Source organism: Amblyomma americanum, chromosome 7 (assembly GCF_052857255.1).
Source record: "Amblyomma americanum isolate KBUSLIRL-KWMA chromosome 7, ASM5285725v1, whole genome shotgun sequence".
NCBI lineage: Eukaryota > Metazoa > Arthropoda > Arachnida > Ixodida > Ixodidae > Amblyomma > Amblyomma americanum.
The window spans coordinates 97,220,482-97,243,506 of record NC_135503.1 but is presented as its reverse complement, the minus strand read 5'-3'; the positions used below and the strand labels follow the sequence as shown (position 1 = coordinate 97,243,506).

The window sequence follows — 23,025 nt, the reverse complement described above, 5'->3', positions numbered from 1 at the left end:
CGGGCTAGGCCTCCTGTATGAGCTCTTATGGGTAAAATTAATAGTTCATAATTGCTACCACCGCTGACTTTAGCGCAAGTAATTTTGACAAGAACGAAAAAGAAAAGGAAGAAAAGGAATGTAACCAGTGTCTACCGCGCGGTGTCCTTCCGCGTTTGCGGTTTGAAAGCACATCTAATCACAGGTTCTTCAGAATGCTTTCCGAAAGAAGAAATAGTTCCTCTTCCATTTCACATACCCTTTCTTTTTCGTTAGCTACGTCAAAGAAAATTTCCCAACATCGTTAAACTCCGATGAAAAGAGCTGAAGTGTTTTTTTTCCTTCAGTAGCAACAAAATTTCAACTTCACCGAATGCGAACAGAAATGAGGAAGAGGTGCGGCGGCGCGCGCCTATAAATATTCCAGCTCCTTCTCGCAGGCCTCACTCTGCGTTCGGGGAGCTTGCGTTTTGTGTGGCGTGGTATTCCAAGTACACAATGAGGGAGATCGTCCACGTCCAAGCGGGCCAGTGCGGCAACCAAATCGGCGCCAAAGTAAGTGACCGCTTTACGATGCATAATATTTGATGACACATTGCTTTCCCGATGCCCACAGCAGTATTCCACTCTGTGTTTTGTGCTCACGTTTTGCGTTGTGTACTTGGCAGCATTTTCGAGATTCTCGTTGCAGGCTACGCGCTTACGTAAGTAATGATCTTTGCGCAAGAGTCAATTGCGGGCAGTCGCAGTTCTCCCCTCCTTAGTCGCGGCTTCTTCTAGCGAGAATGTTAGGCCCAACCACACATCTGACCTTCGGGGCTTGGCCGCCGTTTCCTATGCTTTTGTTTGAAGGCTGCTTTCACTGGCTCAGATTTACGATAGGAGAATTCCACAAGCTTCCGATTGAGTTTTTCGCTGTACAACTAAAGCTGTGGCAATATTCCGAGAGGGGCGAGCTTCTTAGCTGGTGCGTCCGAGCTGGTTGAGCTAGCGTTCCCTCCTTGACTGCGGCACCCGGCAGCAGCCATATTATGTCTGAAACGTGTTTTCGCACCATATCGTGTTTTGCATGAATTCTGGGCTTTAAGTGGTTTGGGGGTCATGGCTGTTTGATGTGACCTCACGCCAGTTATGACACCTTTCCTGCTCGCAGTTTTGGGAAGTCATATCGGACGAGCATGGAATCGATCCTTTTGGCGCCTATCATGGAGACTCTGACGTTCAGATAGAGCGTATAAATGTATATTACAACGAAGCGTCTGGTAAGTACCTGTCTGCATTTCGGCTGATACTTTCAGTGTAGAGTTGTCGCGTCTTTGAATGTCCTACTGCTTTTTCAAGCTGCTAAGACCCCGAACTAGGCTTGCTGATTTTGAACACGCGCAGTGCGTAGACAGCCCCCTTATGAGATGTAAAAGACTGTAGGGGACGCTCTAGGTCCTCCCCAAGGGTATGACGTGTTAATGTAAATAGGTCAATGCCCTTATACGCGTAATTAGGCATTCTCTACATTCACAGATCCCTGGGCGCAGTGGTGTAGCGGTTAAGCGATGCGCCACTGCCCTGCGATGGCCGGTGCTGTCACCGGTGGGGCTTGTGAGACGCGGGTTCCTGCTACCTGCCAAGGTTGGGCAGCTCGCTCACAATGCGGTTTCTTTCTAGTGATGACGCCACAGGGCCACGTCACAACGTCAGCACCGACGATGACGCCGGCTTTTCTGCAATAGGAGAACCTTAACGCCATCACATTAAAATTCTTGAGTCATGTGCCCCACGATAGTCAATTAAATTCAAAAACCTCCTCCGTTGTCCGCCCAGCAGAGAGAAAAAGGGCACCACGTGACGCTTACGGACCAGAGAATGTCGTCGGTCGATCACGGTGTTGACAGGTGAAGCTGTTCCCTGGCGTCTGGTCGTTTGCAGCAGGTGACCACGTTCTTTCCAGGCGTCTGCCATTTTCAATCGTGAAGGAGCGAACGCACAATGGACACCATGTTCGCTTATCCGGCCCAATGACGCGTGGTCAAATCGCGACCGCGGCAGACGTGTTTCGCAGGAGGCGGAACGATCAAGGCGTCCGTGTTTTCTAATGTCAATGCATGTTAAACGACCTCCAAGCAAACGAAAAAATTCGGCATACTTAAATTACCCGCCGCGGTGGCTCAGTGGTTAACGCGCTCTCTACTGAGCCAGAGTACCCGGGCTCGTACCCGACTGCGGCGGCCTCGCAAAAGGCACCCGTGTGCTGTGCGATGAAAGATCCCCAAGGTGTCGAAATAATTCCGGAGCCCTCCACTGCGGCCCCACTCTCACTCCCTCATTTCTCCTTTCCCTGACTGCACAGTTCGTATGTCCACAGAGATACGCGAGAGAGTTACTGCGCCATTTCCTTTCCTTAAAACCAGCTTTAAGGCAACCACGTGACGAATGCAAGACGTGGGCGTTTGGATGCGGTTTGCAAACTTTATTTCAGGCGATCATTTTTTTTCTCGAAGTATGGCACTACCCACAAACACGCGCGCATATGACACAACCCGCGCATATGACATCATCCGGAACGCAATACGAAGAATTCTTTAATCATACTTTTGATGCAAAATTCTACAACGCATGCAGTTCAATATGCGTGTCATCGATATACAACAGTTGTATGTTACAGGTAGTCACCTACGAGGCAGAAACGCGAAGGCTAACGAAAAAGGTTCAGCTCAAGTTAAGGACAGCGCAGCCAGCTATGGAAATATAAATGATAGCTGTAACGATAAGGGATCAGAGGCCGGCAAGTTAGCTGAGGAAAAAAAACGTCGTGGGTTAGTGACCTCCTAGTCGAAATCAGGATAATAATAATAATAATTCGTTTTTGGGGTAAAGGAAATGGCGCAGTATCTGTCTCATATATCGCTGGACACCTGAACCGCGCCGTAAGGGAAGGGATAAGAGAGGGAGTGAAAGAAGAAAGGAAGTAATAGGCGCCGTAGTGGAGGGCTCCGGAATAATTTCGACCACCTGGGGATCTTTAACGTGCACTGACATCGCACAGCACACGGGCGCCTTAGCGTTTTTCCTCCATAAAAACGCAGCCGCCGCGGTCGGGTTCGAACCCGGGAACTCCGGATCAGTAGTCGAGCGCCCTAACCCCTGAGCCACCACGGCGGGTCGAAATCAGGAAGAAATCGGCGTGGTCACGCAAGAGAAGGTATGCGTAGCTGGGGGCGGCAGAAAGTTAGTTGGGCGTATGAGATAGTTTGCAGGCATACCGTGGGTGCAGCTGAAAAAGGAAAGGTTTAATTGGAGACATGGGAGAGGTCTTTGCCCTGCAGTGGGCCTAGTCAGGGTGATGATGATGATGTCGTTGGTTGAAAGCCCCTGTCGCAAACTTGCCTGCGGTTTGACTTGCATGTGTAAGTTATATGGAACTAGAAATGATATAACTCCCGGAACGCTGTTAGACAAACGGTTGCGTCGCAACTTTGATACGAATGTCGGGAAAAGTGGCGCCACATGTAGGTCGGCCAGTGCCGAGCGCCACATGTAGGTCGGCCAGTGGCGAGTATATATATACAAATGAAATGCGCATGTGTGTGTGTGAAGTGGTGAGTTTCGACTTGCTGTCTGCGTTATACGGCCTCTGGATGGTGCCACTCTTTTTGCTCGCCATCGTTCCTATATCCTCTAGTGGTAATCTCGAGCGCGCACGCAAGCAGGCGCGCACACGCATGTACCCGCACGTGTAAGAGACACTGCGCCTTCCTCAAAAATCAGTTTTGAAGCTTGAGAGCACGCCGCAGTCAACGCCGACTTTGGCATTCGTTGGCTCAGTGGTTAGGGCGCTCGAGTACTGGTCTGGAGTTCCCGGGTTCGAACCCGACCGCGGCGGCTGCGTTTTTATGGAGGAAAAACGCTAAGGCGCCCGTGTGCTGTGCGATGTCAGTGCACGTTAAAGATCCCCAGGTGGTCGAAATTATTCCGGAGCCCTTCACTACGGCACCCCTTCTTCCTTTCTTCTTTCACTCCCTCCTTTATCTCTTCCCTTACGGCGCGGTTCAGGCGTCCAACGATATATGAGACAGATACTGCGCCATTTCCTTTCCCCCCCAAAATCAATTATTATTATTATTATTATTCGTTGCGTTTAATAGTATCCTTCGTTGCCACTTTTGATTATTTGCGGCGTCTATGGGGAACATGTACTATCCAACTGCTGCAGCGACTGTTCAACTGTGGAACCAAAAAGTGGCTCCGAGAGCTTTTGGGTCGGAGCAAAACCGAGACCAATTCTATAAGCGAAAAGCAGTACGCCAGCGTTTCGAGCCGTCATCGGGGCCTCAAGTTAGACTTCGTATATAGCTACAGGTCACGGTGGCCGCAAGTTTCACCTTGAATGTAGGTAGAAGTCAAACGATGAGCATAACTGGTGGTAGTCAGATTCGACACACGACCAGCAGCGACACCAGCGGTTGTTACACCGTCTCGACTTTGACATTTGACCTTGACCTTTGATTTTGACCTTGATCTTGACCTCCATTCAAGCGGGAAAGCGTCTTCCGGCATCGCATGCGCAGGTCTTGAAAGTGGGTTGTGCATAAAACGCCGGTGAACTTTGATGCATTCAGCGGTACGCTAGGTGTGATTGATGCGGCGCCTGCCGTGGAGACCGATACCCGAACCGCGCCGTATGGAAAGGAAAGTGAAATGAAAGTTGGTTTTAAGGAAAACAAATTACGCATCTCTCGCATATCTCGGTGGACACACGAACCGCGCAGTAAGCGAAGGAAATGAAAGTTTGAAAGCGCCAGTCGCTGGACCGTAAACGTAGCCAGGGAGATGCATCTTTTCGGTTCCGACCAGGATTAACTTGTGCTAAACCACCAGCAATATTTTTAAGCAAAAGCTTCATACGCTAGGTAAAACAGATTTCGCCGTGCGTTGCCCGTTCACCTTCAAGTGAGCGAGAGGTCAAGTGTGGCTGCAGGCCTTAACATATGTGGTCCACCATGGTGTCGCAGCACTTGACCTTTGACCTTTCGATTCACCGGTAGAGGGCGGTAGAATGGGCCGCAGCGTTCATTGGGTGACCAACCTCTCGCGATGAACCGTTGACTGCCACCTGCCAGGGTGGCAGGCTGGGCGCGCTGTATATCCAGTGTGCGGAACGCACTCAACGTTTTGCAGACGCCTAGCCGCGTCTGCTTGCCCGATACACCATAGCTATCGCTCTCTAACCAGGTTCAGCAGTAGTTAAACCGCAGCTATTTTTTCCGATTAGAGACGCGTGGCCGATTGATGGCGTACATCGTTTTGGGGCTCCATTAAGCGGCCTCACGACGCAGATGCCCTCTGTGCCTTTGGTAGAGACCGGGGGCTCGAAATGCGGTCGGACATGAGGCGTCGTGAGAGCGCTGCAACGATCATTTATCCTAGGCACACTACGTTCCTCCGCTCACCAGCCTCTTTGTGTTAAGAGCCTTATGATCTCCAAGGAAAGCGGCGCAGCTTCCCTGATGTGTTTTCGTATGTTAACTCCTTTCAATTGTGTCTTTTTTGCAGCGATTGTTGCCAAATTATCGTCGAAATATTACCGTTGTACTGCGTCACACTCTATTCACAGCGAAGGCATGGGCATCCTCCCTCGGACGTAGCCCAGTATGCGCGCGTCTGTTTGGGGTTTGCAAACACTGAAAATTAAGGAAAGGCGAGGTAGCAGTCTTACAGGGGCTGAACACTTGATCAAAGAACGTATGAAAAGTGCGGCGATTTAAAAAATAAAACGAAGTTTTATTTATGGAGGAAAAATGCTAAGGCGCCCGTATGCTATGCGATGTCAGTGCACGTTAAATATCCCCAGGTGGTCGAAATTATTCCGGAGCCCTCCACTACGGCACCTCTTTCTTCCTTTCTTCTTTCGCATTTCGTTTCCCCAAAAACCAATTATTATTATTAGTTCAAGCTGCAAGCGTAAACATTGTCATTTTTTTATTTTCTGCAGCAGTATCGTAACTTGCTTTGCGTGGTCCCCGTAGTGCGTGCATTAAATCCACCGTTGTGGACTGCTCGCGCCCTGCATTGCAGCTGTAATAATCATGTTTTAGTGTACAGCGCAACGCGGAGTAGTAAATAATTGTGAGTTGCTGCGTCCAGCTAGCTGGTGTCGGCGTACGCCTGCCACGATGCAGACAGTTGTGATTTTCACTTCTGACGCTGCTTGACGCCGATATGTATACGTGTGGAGGAAGGAAACAATGCGGTTATGGCGAAAGGAACGGTGCAGTACACCATACGGGAAGGTACGAAGGATGAAGTGCAAGATGAAAAAAATTAGCCGCGGTTTAACTATACTGCTGCACGTCGTTAGAGAGCGAAAGCTGTGGCTTATCGGGCAACTAGACGCGGCTTGGCGCATACAACGGTTAGTGCCTTCTGCACAGTGGACACGCAGCGCGCTCATCCAGGCAGGCGTCGATGGTTGATCGCGAGAGGTGGCTCCCCCATCGAACGCAGTGCCGCGTGTGTCCGCCGCAACGTTGCCAGCGCCAAAGAATGCACCCCACACCTCTCTCTCGCCACCACCACCTAGTACCTCAAAGCGAGAATGAGGCATCCACTGACCCAGAGAGCCAGTTATGCGCCCTTCCTTTCCTCAAAATCGGACTCCAGAACGTTGTCAACGCCAAGGCTAATGAACGAAATGAACGCCGGCCGCCTATCGCTCAGTGCCGCGTTTCTGCCACAGCGTTGTCGATGCTAACGCACGCTGCGCGCAACTGTCAGTATAGCGTCACGTAGCTTAAATGTTCCGCTCTTTATCGGTTTCGGCGCAGCTCCGGAACTACTGAAGGTCGCCTAAAGACCAAGCGACGGAGTCAACGAAACTCGCAGAACATGACGTAACGAAGTTTTCGCTTTAAAAGAGAAAGCGGTGCCGCATTAAAAAGCTCCTGGTTAATTTCACCATGATGAAAGTCTTTTAGGTGCAGTCGTTCGCAGTCATAACAGACCCGAGAAGTGAAGACGCTACTAAGCAACCAAATAAAAAATGGCAGCCTATCCTGCGATGAGATGCAACATATCGATTACATTTATCGCTTTCCCATTTCGTATTTGAGTTTGGGTTCGACGCCGCTTTCATGTTTCATTGCCACGTATTCTTCGAGAGGAAGAATTCTCCTGTCTGTAGCATTCTCTATAACAGCACCCGCCAGGAGATTAAGTTATTAGTAATAAGCGTACGGCATCTTTTCTTGCACTGTGTGTGACTGAGTTTTCTTTTCATGAAGGAGGTAAATATGTGCCTCGGGCCATCCTGGTTGACCTGGAACCGGGAACCATGGACTCTGTGCGCTCGGGACCCTTTGGGCAGCTCTTCCGTCCGGACAACTTTGTGTTCGGTAAGCTGCTGCTCCTCGTTGTCGGAAGGAACTTCTGCGCTTTTGCGTTTTTCATTCTTGAACGCGGAAAACCAGCGGGACTAAAGCGCGCACTCAAGTGAGCGCATTGTCCACTGCCATGTTTCAGCCGTTTCAGTCGCTGCGTAACGTCAGTGTGAAATCAAACTAAACAAAATAACTGAAGCGCCAACACAAGAAAACAGAATAGCGGCTGAAGATTTCAGGTCATGTAACCATTCCACCCAGCAGTCTTCGAGCCCTCCAAGAATATACGAAATGCTCTAAAGGCTCTGGGGATACGGTATTTGGACTGTTGAGGTCTAACAACTCGCTGAGAAGCACTAGACATTTTTTGTACAGATTAAGCGTCTACCGGTAGACTACGTGTTTAGCGCATATGGCGGTGATCGGCCCGTTTTTGCAGGCTTAAAACTTCAGGCCAACCAATCCACCTGTTTATTGTGGAAGTTTACTAATTTCCACTCCCTGGTTTCAGGAGTTTAGGCAGTTTTCAAGCAGTGCGAAGGGACACCTCTTTTATTCCTCAGATGACATTCATGGATACGCAGTTGTGTCAGCTGGATATCTGAGGCACTGACCAGCTTCCGTGGATGTCACTTAACCGCGTGGCTGAAAAGTTCATTGAATCTCGCGACGTTTTCTATCGCATTTGTCAACAAACTCGCCTCGCTCTTTCGTCCTTCTCTGTCTCAAAAAAAAAAAAAGCGAAGACGCGTGTATTGAAGGGCGTTAATTTTTGCTCTCTTTCTTGTTTACTGTTTTGTTTGCGTTTTTCCTGTCTTCAGGAGCTCACGCATAATTGTACCTTTCGATAAAGCGCGTTCCCCTGTTCGTTCGAGCTACACTCCGCGCTCATTGTGTGCGCACCTCTTTGTAAGGTAAATTGTCACCTTGAATTTTCATGATGTTTTTATACTTGCAGTACGCCAGCTCTTTACTCAATGTTCGTAACGGCCGTTGCCTCAAGTGTTTAATAGCAACACCTATATACGCCATTATATACTGCCATAGCCGAAAACCACTAAGTTTCCCTTGTAGCCGTGAGACTGTTAATGAGTTTCACCAGTAGTACAAGAGAGCATGCTGCCGGGCTAGTTGCTGCCGCATGGTGTGAAGAAACCGGCACGAAAGCGAGACGAATGACACAAGAAAAGACACACAAGGCATAAGCATTGGTGACTGTCTTATGTATCTTTTGTGTGTCCTTCGTCTGCTTTTCTCACAGATTTCACATTTTGGCCATTACATTCGCTCTCAGCAGCTCTTCTAGGTTCCATTACGTCCTCTCAATCGCCGTGACGGGGAAAAGAAGGGTGCATGTGTCCTCACTTCTGGGACATTTGAAATATTTCCATTCATTCGTTTCAGCATTTAATCATTTGATTGCTTCACAAGACACACTGCATGTAAGGTTAACTCTGCATCTAAGGTTAACATTAAGCTATTAAGAGTGCTGGGGCCTGAGAAAGACTCCTGTTGCCAGGAGGCAGCAAAAGCAGCCTTAATTAGAGCGTTTTATCTGCAGAAAATAAGTCAGTGAGTTCTTTTCTGGCGCCCTTGTGACTGCTGTCAGCAGTAGGTTTAGTTTTTGCCCACATCTGAGCGTTGATTCCCCGTCTGAATCATTTCGTCAAAAGTATACGCCTTTCACTATCTGCCCTTTCAGGACAGAGCGGGGCTGGCAACAACTGGGCCAAGGGCCACTACACGGAGGGCGCCGAACTGGTGGACTCGGTGCTCGACGTCGTCCGCAAGGAAGCCGAAGACTGCGATTGCTTGCAGGGTTTCCAGCTCACGCATTCCCTGGGCGGCGGCACTGGATCTGGCATGGGAACACTGCTGATCTCGAAGATCCGGGAAGAGTACCCCGATCGCATTATCAACACATTCAGCGTTGTTCCATCCCCCAAGGTTTGTGACTATTCTGAAGTCTGATGACCTTGTTGTACATTGGTGGCATTTTTGCCTTCCTTTAAGCTGACTGCACTGGCTTTCCCTGATGCCTCGCGTGTGTGGTTCTGATTGTCTTTCTGCCCTTTTCTGTAGGTTTCGGACACCGTCGTCGAGCCTTACAATGCCACCCTCTCAGTTCACCAGCTTGTGGAAAACACAGACGAAACCTTCTGCATCGACAACGAGGCGCTCTATGACATCTGCTTCCGAACGCTTAAGCTCACAACCCCAACCTATGGAGACCTCAACCACTTGGTTTCTGCGACAATGTCGGGTGTCACTACATGTCTCAGGTGGGTGACGGACTTCCGTCTGTACTTTTGCAGCAAAACTGGTATGCAAATGGAACCTGAGTCCGAAATGCGATTTAAAACTTAAATATCTGCTCACAGCACAGGGATTTTCGATGGGAACATCCCGACAGTTCGGGCAGGTGTGCATGAGCGTAGGATACTTACTTGGTGGAGGGCGGCAGGACGAGGAAGCAGCAAACTAGCGCCGAGAAAGCCGACAATCTAGCGCGCTCAAAAACTCTGCATATGACAGTAACGTGCACGTTCCAGACGGCCGATAATGACGATAGTCTTTTGGCCACGCAGGATTATAACGCTACTCTGTGCTTCTTCGTGAAAAGTTCGAAAGCAGTTCAACCTTGCTTGAAGTTAATCGTACTTCGGTTCGTGAATCTCCTGCTCATGATCCTGACCGCTCAGCCTGATATAATTGCAGTTGCCATGAAGGAATGGCACCAGAAGGAGTGGCACCAGAGTATACACGAACTATTAGCCTTTCTCGCGCATTGGCATCCACATTCACGAAGGCTCTTCAATTCTCTTTCAGGTTTCCAGGACAGCTGAACGCCGATCTTCGCAAACTGGCCGTGAACATGGTGCCCTTCCCGCGCCTCCACTTCTTCATGCCTGGCTTCGCTCCACTCACTTCCCGCGGAAGCCAGCAGTACCGGGCTCTGACGGTGCCGGAACTGACACAACAGATGTTCGACGCCAAAAACATGATGGCTGCTTGCGACCCCCGCCAAGGCCGTTACCTGACGGTGGCTGCTGTGTTCAGGGGCCGAATGAGTATGCGCGAAGTGGATGAACAGATGCTCAACGTCCAGAACAAACACTCGGGCCAGTTCGTCGAGTGGATCCCGAACAACGTAAAGACTGCCGTGTGCGACATCCCACCTCGCGGTCTCAAGATGTCTGCTACCTTCATTGGTAACAGCACAGCCATTCAGGAGTTGTTCAAGCGGATCTCTGAGCAGTTCACTGGTAAGTACTGCTTGTTCTAGAACTGCCTATTTGACACTGTGCGGGGCAGCTGGAAACATGTGTACCCCTTGCTTCATGTGTTGGAAAACTGGGAATGGTGCCCCTCCGTAGAATATTTTTTCCGTGGTGAATACTACCGAACTATCACAGAAACCGTTTAGCGTGATTTTAGTGTGCTATATTCGGATACCACAAAGCGGCAAATTCCCATCGAAGGAAACTCCAGCCCATGACGTCGACCAATTCTTCCTCTTGGCCGATTCTGCCCCTCTCCCCCTTGACAGATCCCCTTGGTAGGCTGGCGTGAAGTCTCAGGGGGTGGTCGATAAATGGGGAATAACCATAGCTTAATTGGATTAACCACGGCGTCATGTACATACATTGACGACCTTGGCTGAAGGCCCTTCATTGGTAGCCATTTGCCGCTTCGTTCTTGAGTTGTATCCGACTATAACACTAGATGCCTAGCTAGCCAAACAAAAACGCCGTCTGCGGATGAAGCGTCCGCCTGCCAGCTGCCACGGTTGGTAGATGGCAGTGTAGACAGTGGAAATGTCCCTCACCACTTTGAACGAAGAGGAAACTGCTAGTGGGAGAGCGAAAAAAAAGTGAAGGTGTCAGGTGACGGGTTTCGGGTGGCAAAGTGGAGAGAGGGAAATCTTCCTTTCCTTTCCGTGCGCTAGCACTAGCACTCGTTGTGTCTTTACTTTCATACCCGTCCTTATTCGCGCTGTTGTTTCATAATGGCCCGATACCAACTCGCCCAACTCACTCTTCTACTAGCAATAGGGTTGGTCACCAGCAAGATAGTCATGTGTCGTGAAGCGAGGTGGTGTCCTGGTGAAGGAGACACCGGTTTCGTGACAGCTGCATTCACGTGGAAGAGACAGAACCGATGCATACCAGCTGCAGACTAGTGAAGAGGAGGCCAACCGGTTTCGCAGCCAACAGGAAAGTCTGAAAGGCGTCGCGTCAGCATGCCGCCTACAATGTGTGTAAAACCTTCATAGGTAACCTATGCAAAGGGTTCGTACATTTACTGCTAGCTTAACTATTCCACATTTAGTTTAACGAATTAAATCAGGGGATAATGTTTTTTTACATTTCTCTGATAGGCCTGCTTTTATCAGCGCAGGTCTACAGTCGAGGACGCCGTTTAGCGGTGATAAATGAGGACTGGTTGAGCTTTTGCCGAGGCTAAAGAAAAAGGATTAACTTAAAATGAGGACAACCCAGAGGCATATATGGAAAGCAAAGTGATAGATGTAACGTTAAGACTCAGGAAGGGAGCAGAGCGGGCAAAGGAACACATGCGGGTTGATTAAATCATTAAATCCTAGTAGAAACCGAAAAGAAATGTGCTTGGGCATGGCACATAATGCGACGGCAAGGCGGTAGTTAATGGTAACTGACTGGATTCAAAGAGAAGGCAAGCCTAGCGGGAGGCAGCAGAAAGTTAAATGAGCGGATGACATTACGAAGTTAACTGGGGGTAAGGGGGTCACGGATTGCACAGGATAGGCTTCATTTGAGAGATACGAGGAAAACCTTTGTCCTGCAGTCAGGCTGATGATGATGACCTTTCGAGCCTTCTTGATCTATCAACTGGCTTACAGTATTTCTTGAAGCGATTCCCAATTATATACAAGCAATGTTACAAAACTGGCAGACTGAACGAATACGTACTCATGTGAGGGTTTTTTACGAAGTCATTAGTAGAACTGTGTTCTCTCTTTTTCTGAAAAACCGGTGGTCGAAGTTGCTTAAAAATCATGTCATTCAATTCCATGAGCCATCATAAGTGCAATTTTATTATTTGTATGCACATGAAGCATGAGCTACGGCTTACAAAGGGTTAAAAAGCGTGCCTCCACTTCCTGAACAGCGTATGGTAAGCTATACACTCGCAGGCAAAATATTTACGGGATGCGGATTTGCGGAAATTAATTTATTTCATCGTCATCGTCGAATCGCTAGCCAGTCAGCTTATACTGGTTCCAGCGGATGAAGGACTCGTGTCCCCTCACTGTTCAGTGCTTTTCTCTGACCTCTTATGCTTGTTTTTTCGGCTACCCGTATCCCGCACACTTCTGTTCATGACTGTACTTGTGAGCCATGTTTTGTGATGACGTTATTTACATTTTCGCAGCCATGTTCCGTCGCAAGGCGTTTTTGCACTGGTATACCGGGGAGGGAATGGACGAAATGGAGTTCACCGAGGCAGAGTCCAACATGAACGACCTGGTTTCAGAGTACCAGCAGTACCAGGAGGCCACGGTTGACGACGAGGGAGAGTTCGACGCGACACTGGCAGAGGATTTGTGACTGAAACATTTCTTTTTCTTTGCTTTCACTTTTCAATAAAGGTGTGTTTCCTGTGTTGGCCCTCGTACAGCCGCAATCGATATTCCGCTCAGCCTTTCCTCAGGTTGACAGAGGAATGTATTCCTGAGAATCATAATTACAACAGGCTAGCATCTAGCAAATATTACATTAATCTGCGGTACGGCTCAGCAGGCGTCGCCAACAATAACGCTTATCTGATCTTGCGCCGTGTACAGGCTCACATTCATCCCGAACAAGTGCAACTGTGGACTACTTGAGTACCCTCGCATTTCATTATAGAATAACAGCCCTATCACCCGAGCAAGCAACAAATTTGGTGTTCAGTAAAAATTGGTTTGGATTTGGACTGGTTGGGCTTCGCGGGGTTTGAAGTTCCAAAGCAACTCAGACTATGAGGGACGCCGTAGTGGAGGGCTCCTGGAATTTCGATCAAGTATGGGGGGGGGGGTGCACTGGTATCGCACAGTACACGGGCCGTGTACGGTGCTCGCACTGTGAGGAAGTGGCTGATACCTGTCATATGGTGTTGGCCTGCCGGCCTAACACAGCCCTTTCGCCATACCGCCACCTTGCCCTAGAGGACTGGGAGGCGGCCCTGCTTTGGCTGCTCGGACCTCCAGGCCCAGCGGATCTTGGTCCAGAGGGCCAGGACGGCTGCTTCTGCCAATGGGGTCCCAGACTAGGGACTCCACCTGGTATGTAAGGAGGCTTCCCACTAAGGGATGCCCCCGAATACCTCTTTCTGTATAGGTATTATATATCGAATAAATGCTTTTCACCGCCACCACCATTTCCTTCGGTTTAACTACTGCTGAACTTGGTCAGAGAGCGAAAGCTGTGGTGTACGTATCGGGCAACTACACGCGGCTTGGAGTCTCCAATGTTGAGTGCGTTTCGCACACTGGATAGGCAGCGCGCCCAGCCTGCCACCCTGAGAGGTTGCAGTTAATGGTTGATCGCGAGAGGTTGGTCACCCAATGAACGCTGCGGCTTATATATTGATGATTATGATGATTTTAACAACTTCAATATTCCACCAGATAAGTAGGCCCCCTACTCCCCGACCCCGGCACGTAGGCCTTGAGGACGGGGGCGGGGACCTCCGCGATCACAAGCAGGCAAAGAGGTCTTGACTCTTCGCGGCTTCGGTCGCCGGGCGGATGGCTTGTTGCTGTTGAGCAGAGACCTCGCGCCGCAGCAGGGCTTCCCAGGCTTCTGTACAATTTGTTTGCTTTAGCCCCTGGGGAGCTAGCGCATTCCCAGATTATGTGGTCGAGAGTCCCTCTCTCCCCACAATGCTTGCACTTATGGTTTATTCTATCACCAGTCTGATTATGATAAGCCCAGACCGGGTTTACGAAGTTCCCAGCTTGAAGGCGCCGCCATGCGACTGCTTCCCTATTGTTTAGATTTTTGTCCGGTGGTGGCACCAGTCTCCTGCATAACCTATAATTTTCAACAATCTCCGTGTAATTTTGCAGACGCTCGTCCATATTCCGGCAGTCGGGCGGCTCCACAGCCACCCGGAAGTAGAAAGCTCGGGCTAACTCGTGGGCCGCCTCGTTGCCAGAAACGGAGGCATGTGCGGGGGTCCAAATTAGACTGATTTTTCTGTTGAAGCGTCTACCGGCCAGAATCCTTGCCGCTTCCGGCGTGATCCTACCCTTTCCAAAATTCCACATGGCTGTTTTGCTATTGCTGATTATTAAATTGGCTTCCGTTCCAACGCAAGCGAGCGCTATCGCAACTTCTTCCGCAGTTTCCGTGTTTCGGCTTCTAATGGTGGCAGCCGATACGGGGGCACCTCGGCCGTCGACCACCGAGGCGACCGCCGCACCCGACTTGCCACTTGCCGGGTCCACGTACGCAACCGACTTGCTGTCCATCGAATCGAAGCGTCTGATTAGTGCTTCTGCTTCCTTCTCCCCCCTCCCCGTGTTGAATATGGGATGCATGTTACGAGGGAGGGGGGAAATGATTAGATTTGCTCGGCAGTCCTGCGGGATGCTCGATTTGCCTTGTAGTCCCCTATCTGCTTGCAGGCCAACCATTTCGAGGATAGCTCTGCCCGTGGTCGTTCGGCTTAATCTTTGGAGCTTCGAAATTCTGACATCCTCCGCTATTTCGTCCCAGGTATTGTGCACTCCCATAGAGAGGAGCTTCTCTGTGGGGGTGCTAATTGGTAATCCCAGGGCCCTCTTTATGCACCGCCGAATGACGGAGTCTTATTTCCTCCTTTCCTCCGACCTGATGTTTAAGTAAGGCGTGGCATAGCTCACGCGGCTTATTACGTATGCTTGGGTTAGCTTAAGCAAGCTTCTTTCCTTCAGACCTCGTCCTTTCAGCGCGACGCTTCTAAAAATGCAAGGGCTCGGGTGGCAAATCCCTCTAGCTTTTTGATTGCCCCATCATTATATCCATTCTTATGAATGAATAGTCCTAAGATTCTGATTTTATCTACCTCGAGAACTGGTTTCCCCTCTACTTTAATGTTATATCTCCAGCTGCGCTTGCATCGGAGCGATGTTCGGTTATAGACGAGTAATTCCGATTTTTGCGGAGAGCATGAGAGACCCCTACTGGCAGCATAGTCCACGACAGTGTCCGCCGCCGCCTTCAGGCGTTCCTCGATGCCCGCATCGCTCCCCTGGTTAATCCAGAGGTTGATGTCATCCGCATACATACTGAAATTTAGCCCCTCTATGCCCCTCAGGGCTTCGGGGAGGTTCCGCATCGCCACATTGAAGAGGAACGGGGAGAGAACCGAGCCCTGCAGCGTGCCCCTGCACCCTAAGTTCAGTGTGGGAGACTCAGTGTCTTGGAACCACACGCAGGCAATTCTGTCTGACAGAAAGTCTTTGATGTAGTCGTATGGTCGCGCGCCTACTCCGATATCCTGGAGACCGCGGAAGATCGCTTCGTGTGTAACATTATCAAAAGTCTTTGTCAAGTCCAAGCCGAGAATTACTTTGGCGTCTCTAGAACGAGAGTCGATTATGTCATGTTGGAGTCGGAGCATCACGTCCTGCGTGCACAAGCCCGGTCGGAAGCCGACCATCTCGTGCGACCACAGGCCGTTTTGATCCATAAAGCGCGTCAGTCTTGTCTGACTACGTGCTCCAACAATTTCCCCTTGCATGAGGTTAGGGAAATTGGTCTTAGATTTTCTAGTTTAGGAGGTTTGCCAGGCTTTGGAATTGAAATTACGTTTGCCGCCTTCCACTGCGGAGGCAAGTGGCCTTTGGCCAAAATTTCTTGCATATGCTCCGTCAGAGCGTTGATGGAGTCATTCTCCAGGTTTCTTAAAGTTTTGTCAGTTATCCCGTCAGGGCCCGGGGCCGATTTCGTTTTCAGTCCCAATATTTCAGCCCTGACCTCTGCCGCCGTGATGGGTGCGTCGAGCTCCTCGTTGGGAGTTCCGTCGTATGCTGGAAGGGGGGTACTATGGGTATCGCCAATGTACATGTTGATGAGTTTGTCCATAAATTCCTTGTCTGTACCATCAAACGCGTGCCTAGCTTTTGATAATCTAATTTCTGATTGCGTTTTCGAGTTGGTCGCGCCTAATAGGTGTCTCAGCAGACCCCACGTTTTGGAAAGGCTCATGCCCCCTTCTTCTCGTCGCATCTGCTGCACCAATTCTGTGCGCATAATTTGATCGCATAATTTTCAATTTCTTTGTTGTGTCTAGCGATCCACCATCTAAGATTTCGGTTCCATTTTTGCTTCTTCTGTCTGCGCTTCATACCGTGCTTTGCCTCCCACATGTGAAGTAGTCTGCTATCGACTATCTCCGGGGCGTCGTCCCCTTCAAGCGTCTTTGTTGCCTCTCCAACGTGACGCCTGAGGGCCTCCGTCCATTTCTCTATGTTTGTGATCCTCCCTGTGGCAGCTTTCTCTCGCTTCTCCCTAAATAATTCCCATTCCGCAACCCTCGGTTGACGCGCACGACGCGTCTTCACTCCTTTTTTAAGGATCGAGGCCAGAATTAAATGATCGCTGCCCAAATTTTGTTCCGAATTTTGCCAATTCAGATCTGTCACATTTTTGGAGAAGGTCAGGTCAGGAGAGGTGTCTGTGCAGACGCTGTTACCCACCCTGGATGGACTACTAGGGTCCGTGTGTAGGGTGAGTCCCAGCTCGTGCGCGTCCTCCCATAGCTGCCTGCCTTTAGGGTCTTGTTTAGAGTAACACCATTCTGGGTGCGCTGCATTAGTCACCGACTATTAGCAAGGGGTTAATTCCGGCTGCCTTCATAGCTTTGCGAAAGAGGGCCCTGAACCTCACCTTTCTCTGCTTAGGGGTACTGGACAAATTTAATAGGAACACGCTCGGTTCCTCTTTTCGCCCCGTAAGAATTTCCAATAGCACTGCCTCAATTTCTCTCGAGTTGATTTCGTGCTCGATTGCCACAATGTTCCTCTTAATCAACGTTGTGACGCGAGATTTCTCACCTCTGTCACTTGGAAAAGCTTGGTACCCCGATAGTTTTGCTGCTTTGCCCATCTCCTTCAAGGCTATAGCTAAAGGTTTCTCATCTAATAGCGTCAAGTATTGTTGCACTAACGCCCGCTTGCGCTGGAAGCAGCGACAGTTCCACTGCCAGATTATAGTCTCACTTGGTGCGCCTGTGGCCATTTTGGAGCTGGTTGATATTTTCCTCAGCTTTTTGTTGCCATTCAGCGATGGCAACTAATTCTGCCCTTTGTCTTTGTACTTCGCCCGTAAGGGCTTGGATCTGGCTCTGAGTCTGATTTATTGCGCCCATAATTCGGGCCATGAGAGAATCGAATTTAGCTTCGATTTTGGCTTCTAATCTTTTCTCTAGTGCCACCAGCGGATCAGCGTCTTCTCCTTTGCGTTTCATTGGGGGCGGTCTAGCCAATTCTACAATCATCTTTTCCTCCTCCGGTGCCGCAGGCTGCGTGGGAATCGCAGCCCTAGGGGCCGGGGGGATTGGTTTCGATGCCAAGTTTGGTTGCGCAGTGTGGCGAGAGGGGGACCCCGTACGCGCCTGCACTTTTGGTGTATGTAGCTCTTGAGTGAGCTTATTACTTATCTCTTTAAGCTCCCTAACCTATTTCCTTAATTTATCGATCTCCTCGTCTTTCTTATCTTTTGCCTGGGAAACGCCACTGCCAAAGCTTACACTTTTTCGATCCCCGCTTGGATTCCGCCTGTGAGTCCGCGGCGTATATATTCCCCCCAGACTGACGTCACAACGGCAGTTTTCATCGCGTGAGATCACGCGATTGTCACGCGACTATTCTACCGCCCTCTACCGGCAAATCGAAAGATCAGAGGTCAAGTGGTGCACACCATGGTGGACCACATAGGTAAGGCCTATAGCCACACTCTTGACCTCTGACTCAATTGAAGGTCAACCCGCAAGGCACGGCGAAAACTGCTTTACCTAGAATATTGAAGCTTTCGTTTCAAAAGCATCGCACGCTGTGAGGAGTTCGCTGAGGTGCAAGCCGCTGTTCTATGCCAGAACTTCGTTGTCCGGAGCGGTAACAGGATCCGTCAATGCTGGTGCAAACCTGAACGAACCGATGGTAGCGACGGCTGGTAAAGGCTTAGACCTCCACGCGGAGATTCGGCTGCTGCTATAGGCTGCATCGTTCGTAGCCATTGATCATGGAGTCCACGTTTACATCAGTTCACATCACTTCTCGTCTATTTCGTTATCGGAGAGTAAGGAGTTTGAATCAGAACGGCGGGAAAAAGCTTTTCAATTATCATCTTAGCAATAAATTCATCTTTCGCCGCCAGACAAGCAGCTTCAAATCCCCGAAATGCCGAAGTATCGGATTTTGACAAAAGAAAAATGTATAGCATTGGCGCAAGTGTACCTTTTACGCGCGTGGGGGTACAGCCCCATAAAGCTGCCTTGAGCCCTTGGCGCTCGGCCACCTCCGTGGCTCTTGTCACGATCCCTAATTGGACATTCGGCGCCACACAGGCGACATTCGGGTGCATATATCCAGGGTAAATCGGGGCGTATAGGGCAGTGTTAAGAAAGGTGTGGATTTGTAGTTGCCGCCAACCGTCTTTGTGTGCCTTAGTAATTAGGGAGATGTGGGGTCAGACTATCAGGCCTGCGTGTGCTTGAAAGCGCGCAGGCTCGTGCTTTAAGAGTATGCTTGGGTTTGCCATGTAAAACTTCTACATGGGGCACATTTTATGAGGCCCGCGCCTGCCCAGCACGAATTTATTTTCAACAGGAGCCACTTCGTGTGCATTTGCGGCATCTGACCAGGCATCGTCATCACCCCCTGACTAACATTAGTGCGGTGCGTCCAGGTGCAGCCTTTTCCAGAGCCCTTTGGATGCAGCGCAATGCGCTGCCTTCGAACTACGCGCCACACCAGATTGCGGAGGTGCCACTTTGGGCAGTTCCAAAACCATCTATACGGACAACAATCCCAGGGATAACAAAGAAAACGCACATTCCAACAGTCGGACTGAAACAGCTGGCGCTGTCATACATTACATCTATGTATACTAACACCCAGCATGTTTTCGTGGACGGATCCGTTACGACCACTTCTTCAGCTGCAGCGGTGATAGTGCCAGGAAATGCCTCATGTCACCGTTTCAGGCTCATGCACAAAACGTCCTCTACGGCAACCGAATTGGCAGCCATACGAGAAGCCGTCCTTTATATTGGTCACCAGCCAGCGCAGCAATGGACTATATTCTGCGACTCGAGATCGGCATTACAGGTCGTACAAACTTATCTAAAACCAAGAGCATGCAAGCAGCTGGTTCAACAGATTGTGCTTTTGTTAGCCGAGGCTTTCCACCGCGGCCATATCATAAAGTTTCAATGGATACCGAGCCATTGCGGCATAGCGGGAAACGAGCGTGCTGACGCCGAGGCTCGGATGGCACATAGTGATGGTGCTTTCATTGAGATAGCCTTTTCAAGATCAGACATTGGAGCCTTGTTGGCGCATTTAATGCAGGCGGCAATGCAGTCGCACTGGCATGATCCGAGTCATCAACAGGACCGCGTGTGTAAGCTTGACGCTGGCTCACGATTACATTTCCCATCTGTGGTGGTGCGACGTCATGGGACTTTACTCCACCGGCTACGGCTTGGCGTTGCCTACACCAAACACTATCTTCACAAGATCGGCATCGAAAGTAACCCAAATTGCGTACAGTGCAACACACCAGAGACTACTGGACACCTTCTTTGCGCGTGCCCGAAGTATACTTCTGAAAGAACAACATTGGAGGCGACCGTGAAAAACCTGGACTCTCGCCCTCTCTCTGAGGAAACTCTTCTGGGCGCAAGGACGAGACGTTCTGATTGGTGGCGTGTGACAAAAGCCCTGCTCAACTTTTTGTGTGAAACAGGCCTGGATACTCGTTTGTGACCGCCTGTGCACAACCTACATGGTTAATGACATGTGTCGGTGTTGTGTTGCAGACACCAGTTTTGAGTTTTATGTGTGTCCAGTAACCGCGATGCGAGCGCCAGCCAGTGTTGTGTGTGTGTGTGTGTGCGTGTGCATAGACATCACCCGTGAAACTCATTGTATTATGCCATCATCAGCCTTCATTCACACTTTCCTTTTCCTCCTCTTCCCTTTCCCCTGTGTGGAGTAGCAGGCCAGGGCCCTGTTACCACCGGCCGACCTCTCCGCCTTTCTTTCATTAAAATTCCCTTTCTTCTTCTTCGTGGGCCGGAGGGTATCGATATTTTCACACTACTAACTGCTCTAGTGGCACCGTATCGTGGCTAAACTGTGTTATCTGGAAGTCGGCAAGCCTTGAGCCATCTTGGGGCTAGATGATTTGTCTTCATCTCTCGGGCTGCCTGCTGCGTTGCGAGTCCCAACAGCGTCTTGCGCGTATAAGTCAAGCAAATAAACCTGCCCTGCGTACACCAACCGTTTCTCGGTGACATATTTGGTGGAGCCGCTGGGTAACGGCCCATGTACGCTGACCTCGAAGACACACTTTGCGTCAGATTTCAACGCGTGTCTACAGCACCAGTCCACAAGGCGAGCCGCCGCCTGCGAGGCCTACAACCGGAGTTCGGCCAACTCACATAATTGGCAAGGACCATGACGTCTACTACGGCTAGCGAGACTAGCCAGCATTCCTGGAATACCCGACAATTCCTCCTTCACGCACCTCGGTCGGCCCCATCGTTCCATGGTGAGAGGTTCGAGGATGTCGAGATTGGTTGGCCAGCTTTCACCGTGTGGCGGGCATCAACGAGTGGGACGGCGAGCGCAAATTGCGAACGTGTACTTCGCACCACAGGACTCGGTCAAGACGTGGTATGAGAAGCACGAAGCTTCCTTCACTAACTGGGAGGTTTTTCGCCGAGAGCTCTTAGCCACTTTCATTACCAGCGAAAGGAAGGAGAAGACTGAAATCGCCTTGCAACCTGGGTCGCAGCAGCCGAACGAGAGCGTCGCCATGTTCATAGAGGACGTGACGCGACTCTTCAATCGCGCTGATCCTACTAAGCCCGATGACAAGAATGTACGCCACTTAATGCGTGGCTTAAAAGATCAATTGTTTGCCGGACTGGTTCGTGACCCGCCAAGAACAGTGGCCGATTTTGCCAAGGAGGCAACAAGCATGGAGCGTTCTCTGCAGGAACGGGCCACGCACTGCGGTCGTCAAGCTAGTGTAACAGCGCTCACCACTGTACGCCTACATCGCTGCACACTAAGGAGCTTCGAGAGCTTGTGAGGAGCCTGGTGCGTGAAGAACTCGAGAAACTTCGCTTCGAAGCTCCACTGGCCATCGTCGAGGCCATACCGGACGTGGTCCGAGATGAAGTCCGGCGAGTTGTGAACACCTGATACTCGGTTTGGATTTCCTTCGGGAGTACGGTGCCGTCATCAACCTTCAGGAGCTAGAAGTGTCATTTTCCACTCAACCCCTTGTTGACGGCAATCCCGAGCCACGCAGGACTAAATTGCGCGTCTGTGACGACCACGTATTGATCCCTTCAAGCGCCAGCATGTTTGTTACCGTAGATTGCGATAACAGCACACGAATTCGTGGCATCGCTGAAATTAACATGTCGCTGCTCCTTGGTCAGCAAGTCTGTGTTGCTCGCGGAATTGTTGAACTGGACAACGACCGAACCGAACTGTTGGTGTCCAATTTTGGCTGTGAACATCATTGTTTGCCTGGCAGAACAGCTATTGCGTATTTCGAAGAACTCGACGAATTCACGGGACAACACGCTTTGTCCGGAGACCCAGCATCAGTGGAGGCACCGACCACTCCCATAAAAACTGACGTAATACCGAACCTCCCGTCTAATCAGAACCGCTGCCTGGAAAGTGTTATCAAGTATTTCTGCGACTCCTTTGCCTCGGCCTCCAAGGTTAGGCAGTGTTACAACTCTGCTGGGGGCACGTTGTTTGACCCCTCGTGAACCCCACGAAAAGAAAAAAAGATGTCTCGGGGAAACCACCTGTGTAATCTTTCCCCCGCACGCTCCCCTGGAGTCGGACCGCGAGACGCGACCCGCGATGGACAAGACGACGAAAGAAAGCGGGCAAAAGTGTATTTCCGAAACCACCTTGACTGACTGCTTCGGACGAAGTAGCAGCGTACCTCCGTATCCTCCCCGCCCATTCCTATGGGGCTCAGCGTGCTTGTGCGGTGACTCTTCCATTCTGTGAATCGTGCGGTGAAAGAGGCGGAGCCCAAGTGTATTTAACAAGCGTCCGGAGTACGAACGATCGCTCTGGGCCTTGGCGACAAGACTCATTGAGTCGCTCGACGCAATGAGCTTTTAATTCTTGCCTGTTTGCTCTTTCTGTTTCCTTCTAAATTATGTAATCAAGTTTCTTGAAAAGTGCCAGTAAACCAGTTTGTTTTTTTAGTTTTCACAAGCTTCAAGTTCCATATTTCTTCAACCCGAAGGCTCGGACACGCTACCTAATAGAGCCCGGGTTAGAGTGAACCCCTGCGCCACGACAACTGGTGGCAGCTGTGGGATCGGAACCTTCAATCAGCAGCAACGGTCGGTCAGCGAGAGAGCAGCTGTCTCTGGACATGATCACATTTGTGGGTGA

General features: G+C 50.2%; 1 protein-coding gene across 1 annotated transcript; it reads left to right on the top strand.

Moving 5' to 3' along the window:
* Positions 1-348: 348 nt before the first annotated feature.
* LOC144099436 (tubulin beta-4B chain-like) lies at positions 349-12,940 on the top strand. The gene is made up of 7 exons (XM_077632732.1): positions 349-534; positions 1,133-1,241; positions 7,254-7,364; positions 9,052-9,296; positions 9,432-9,631; positions 10,179-10,615; positions 12,765-12,940. Exons 1-7 carry the CDS (start codon positions 478-480, stop codon positions 12,938-12,940), a joined length of 1,335 nt encoding a protein of 444 aa, XP_077488858.1. The 5' UTR covers positions 349-477.
* The last annotated feature ends 10,085 nt before the right edge of the window (positions 12,941-23,025 follow it).

Coding starts and splice junctions, on each gene's coding strand:
- LOC144099436 (XM_077632732.1), top strand. CDS start 478: ATGAGGGAGATCGTCCACGTCCAAGCGGGCCAGTGCGGCAACCAAATC. Junction 535..1,132: donor GCAACCAAATCGGCGCCAAA/GTAAGTGACCGC, acceptor TCCTGCTCGCAG/TTTTGGGAAGTCATATCGGA. Junction 9,632..10,178: donor GGTGTCACTACATGTCTCAG/GTGGGTGACGGA, acceptor ATTCTCTTTCAG/GTTTCCAGGACAGCTGAACG.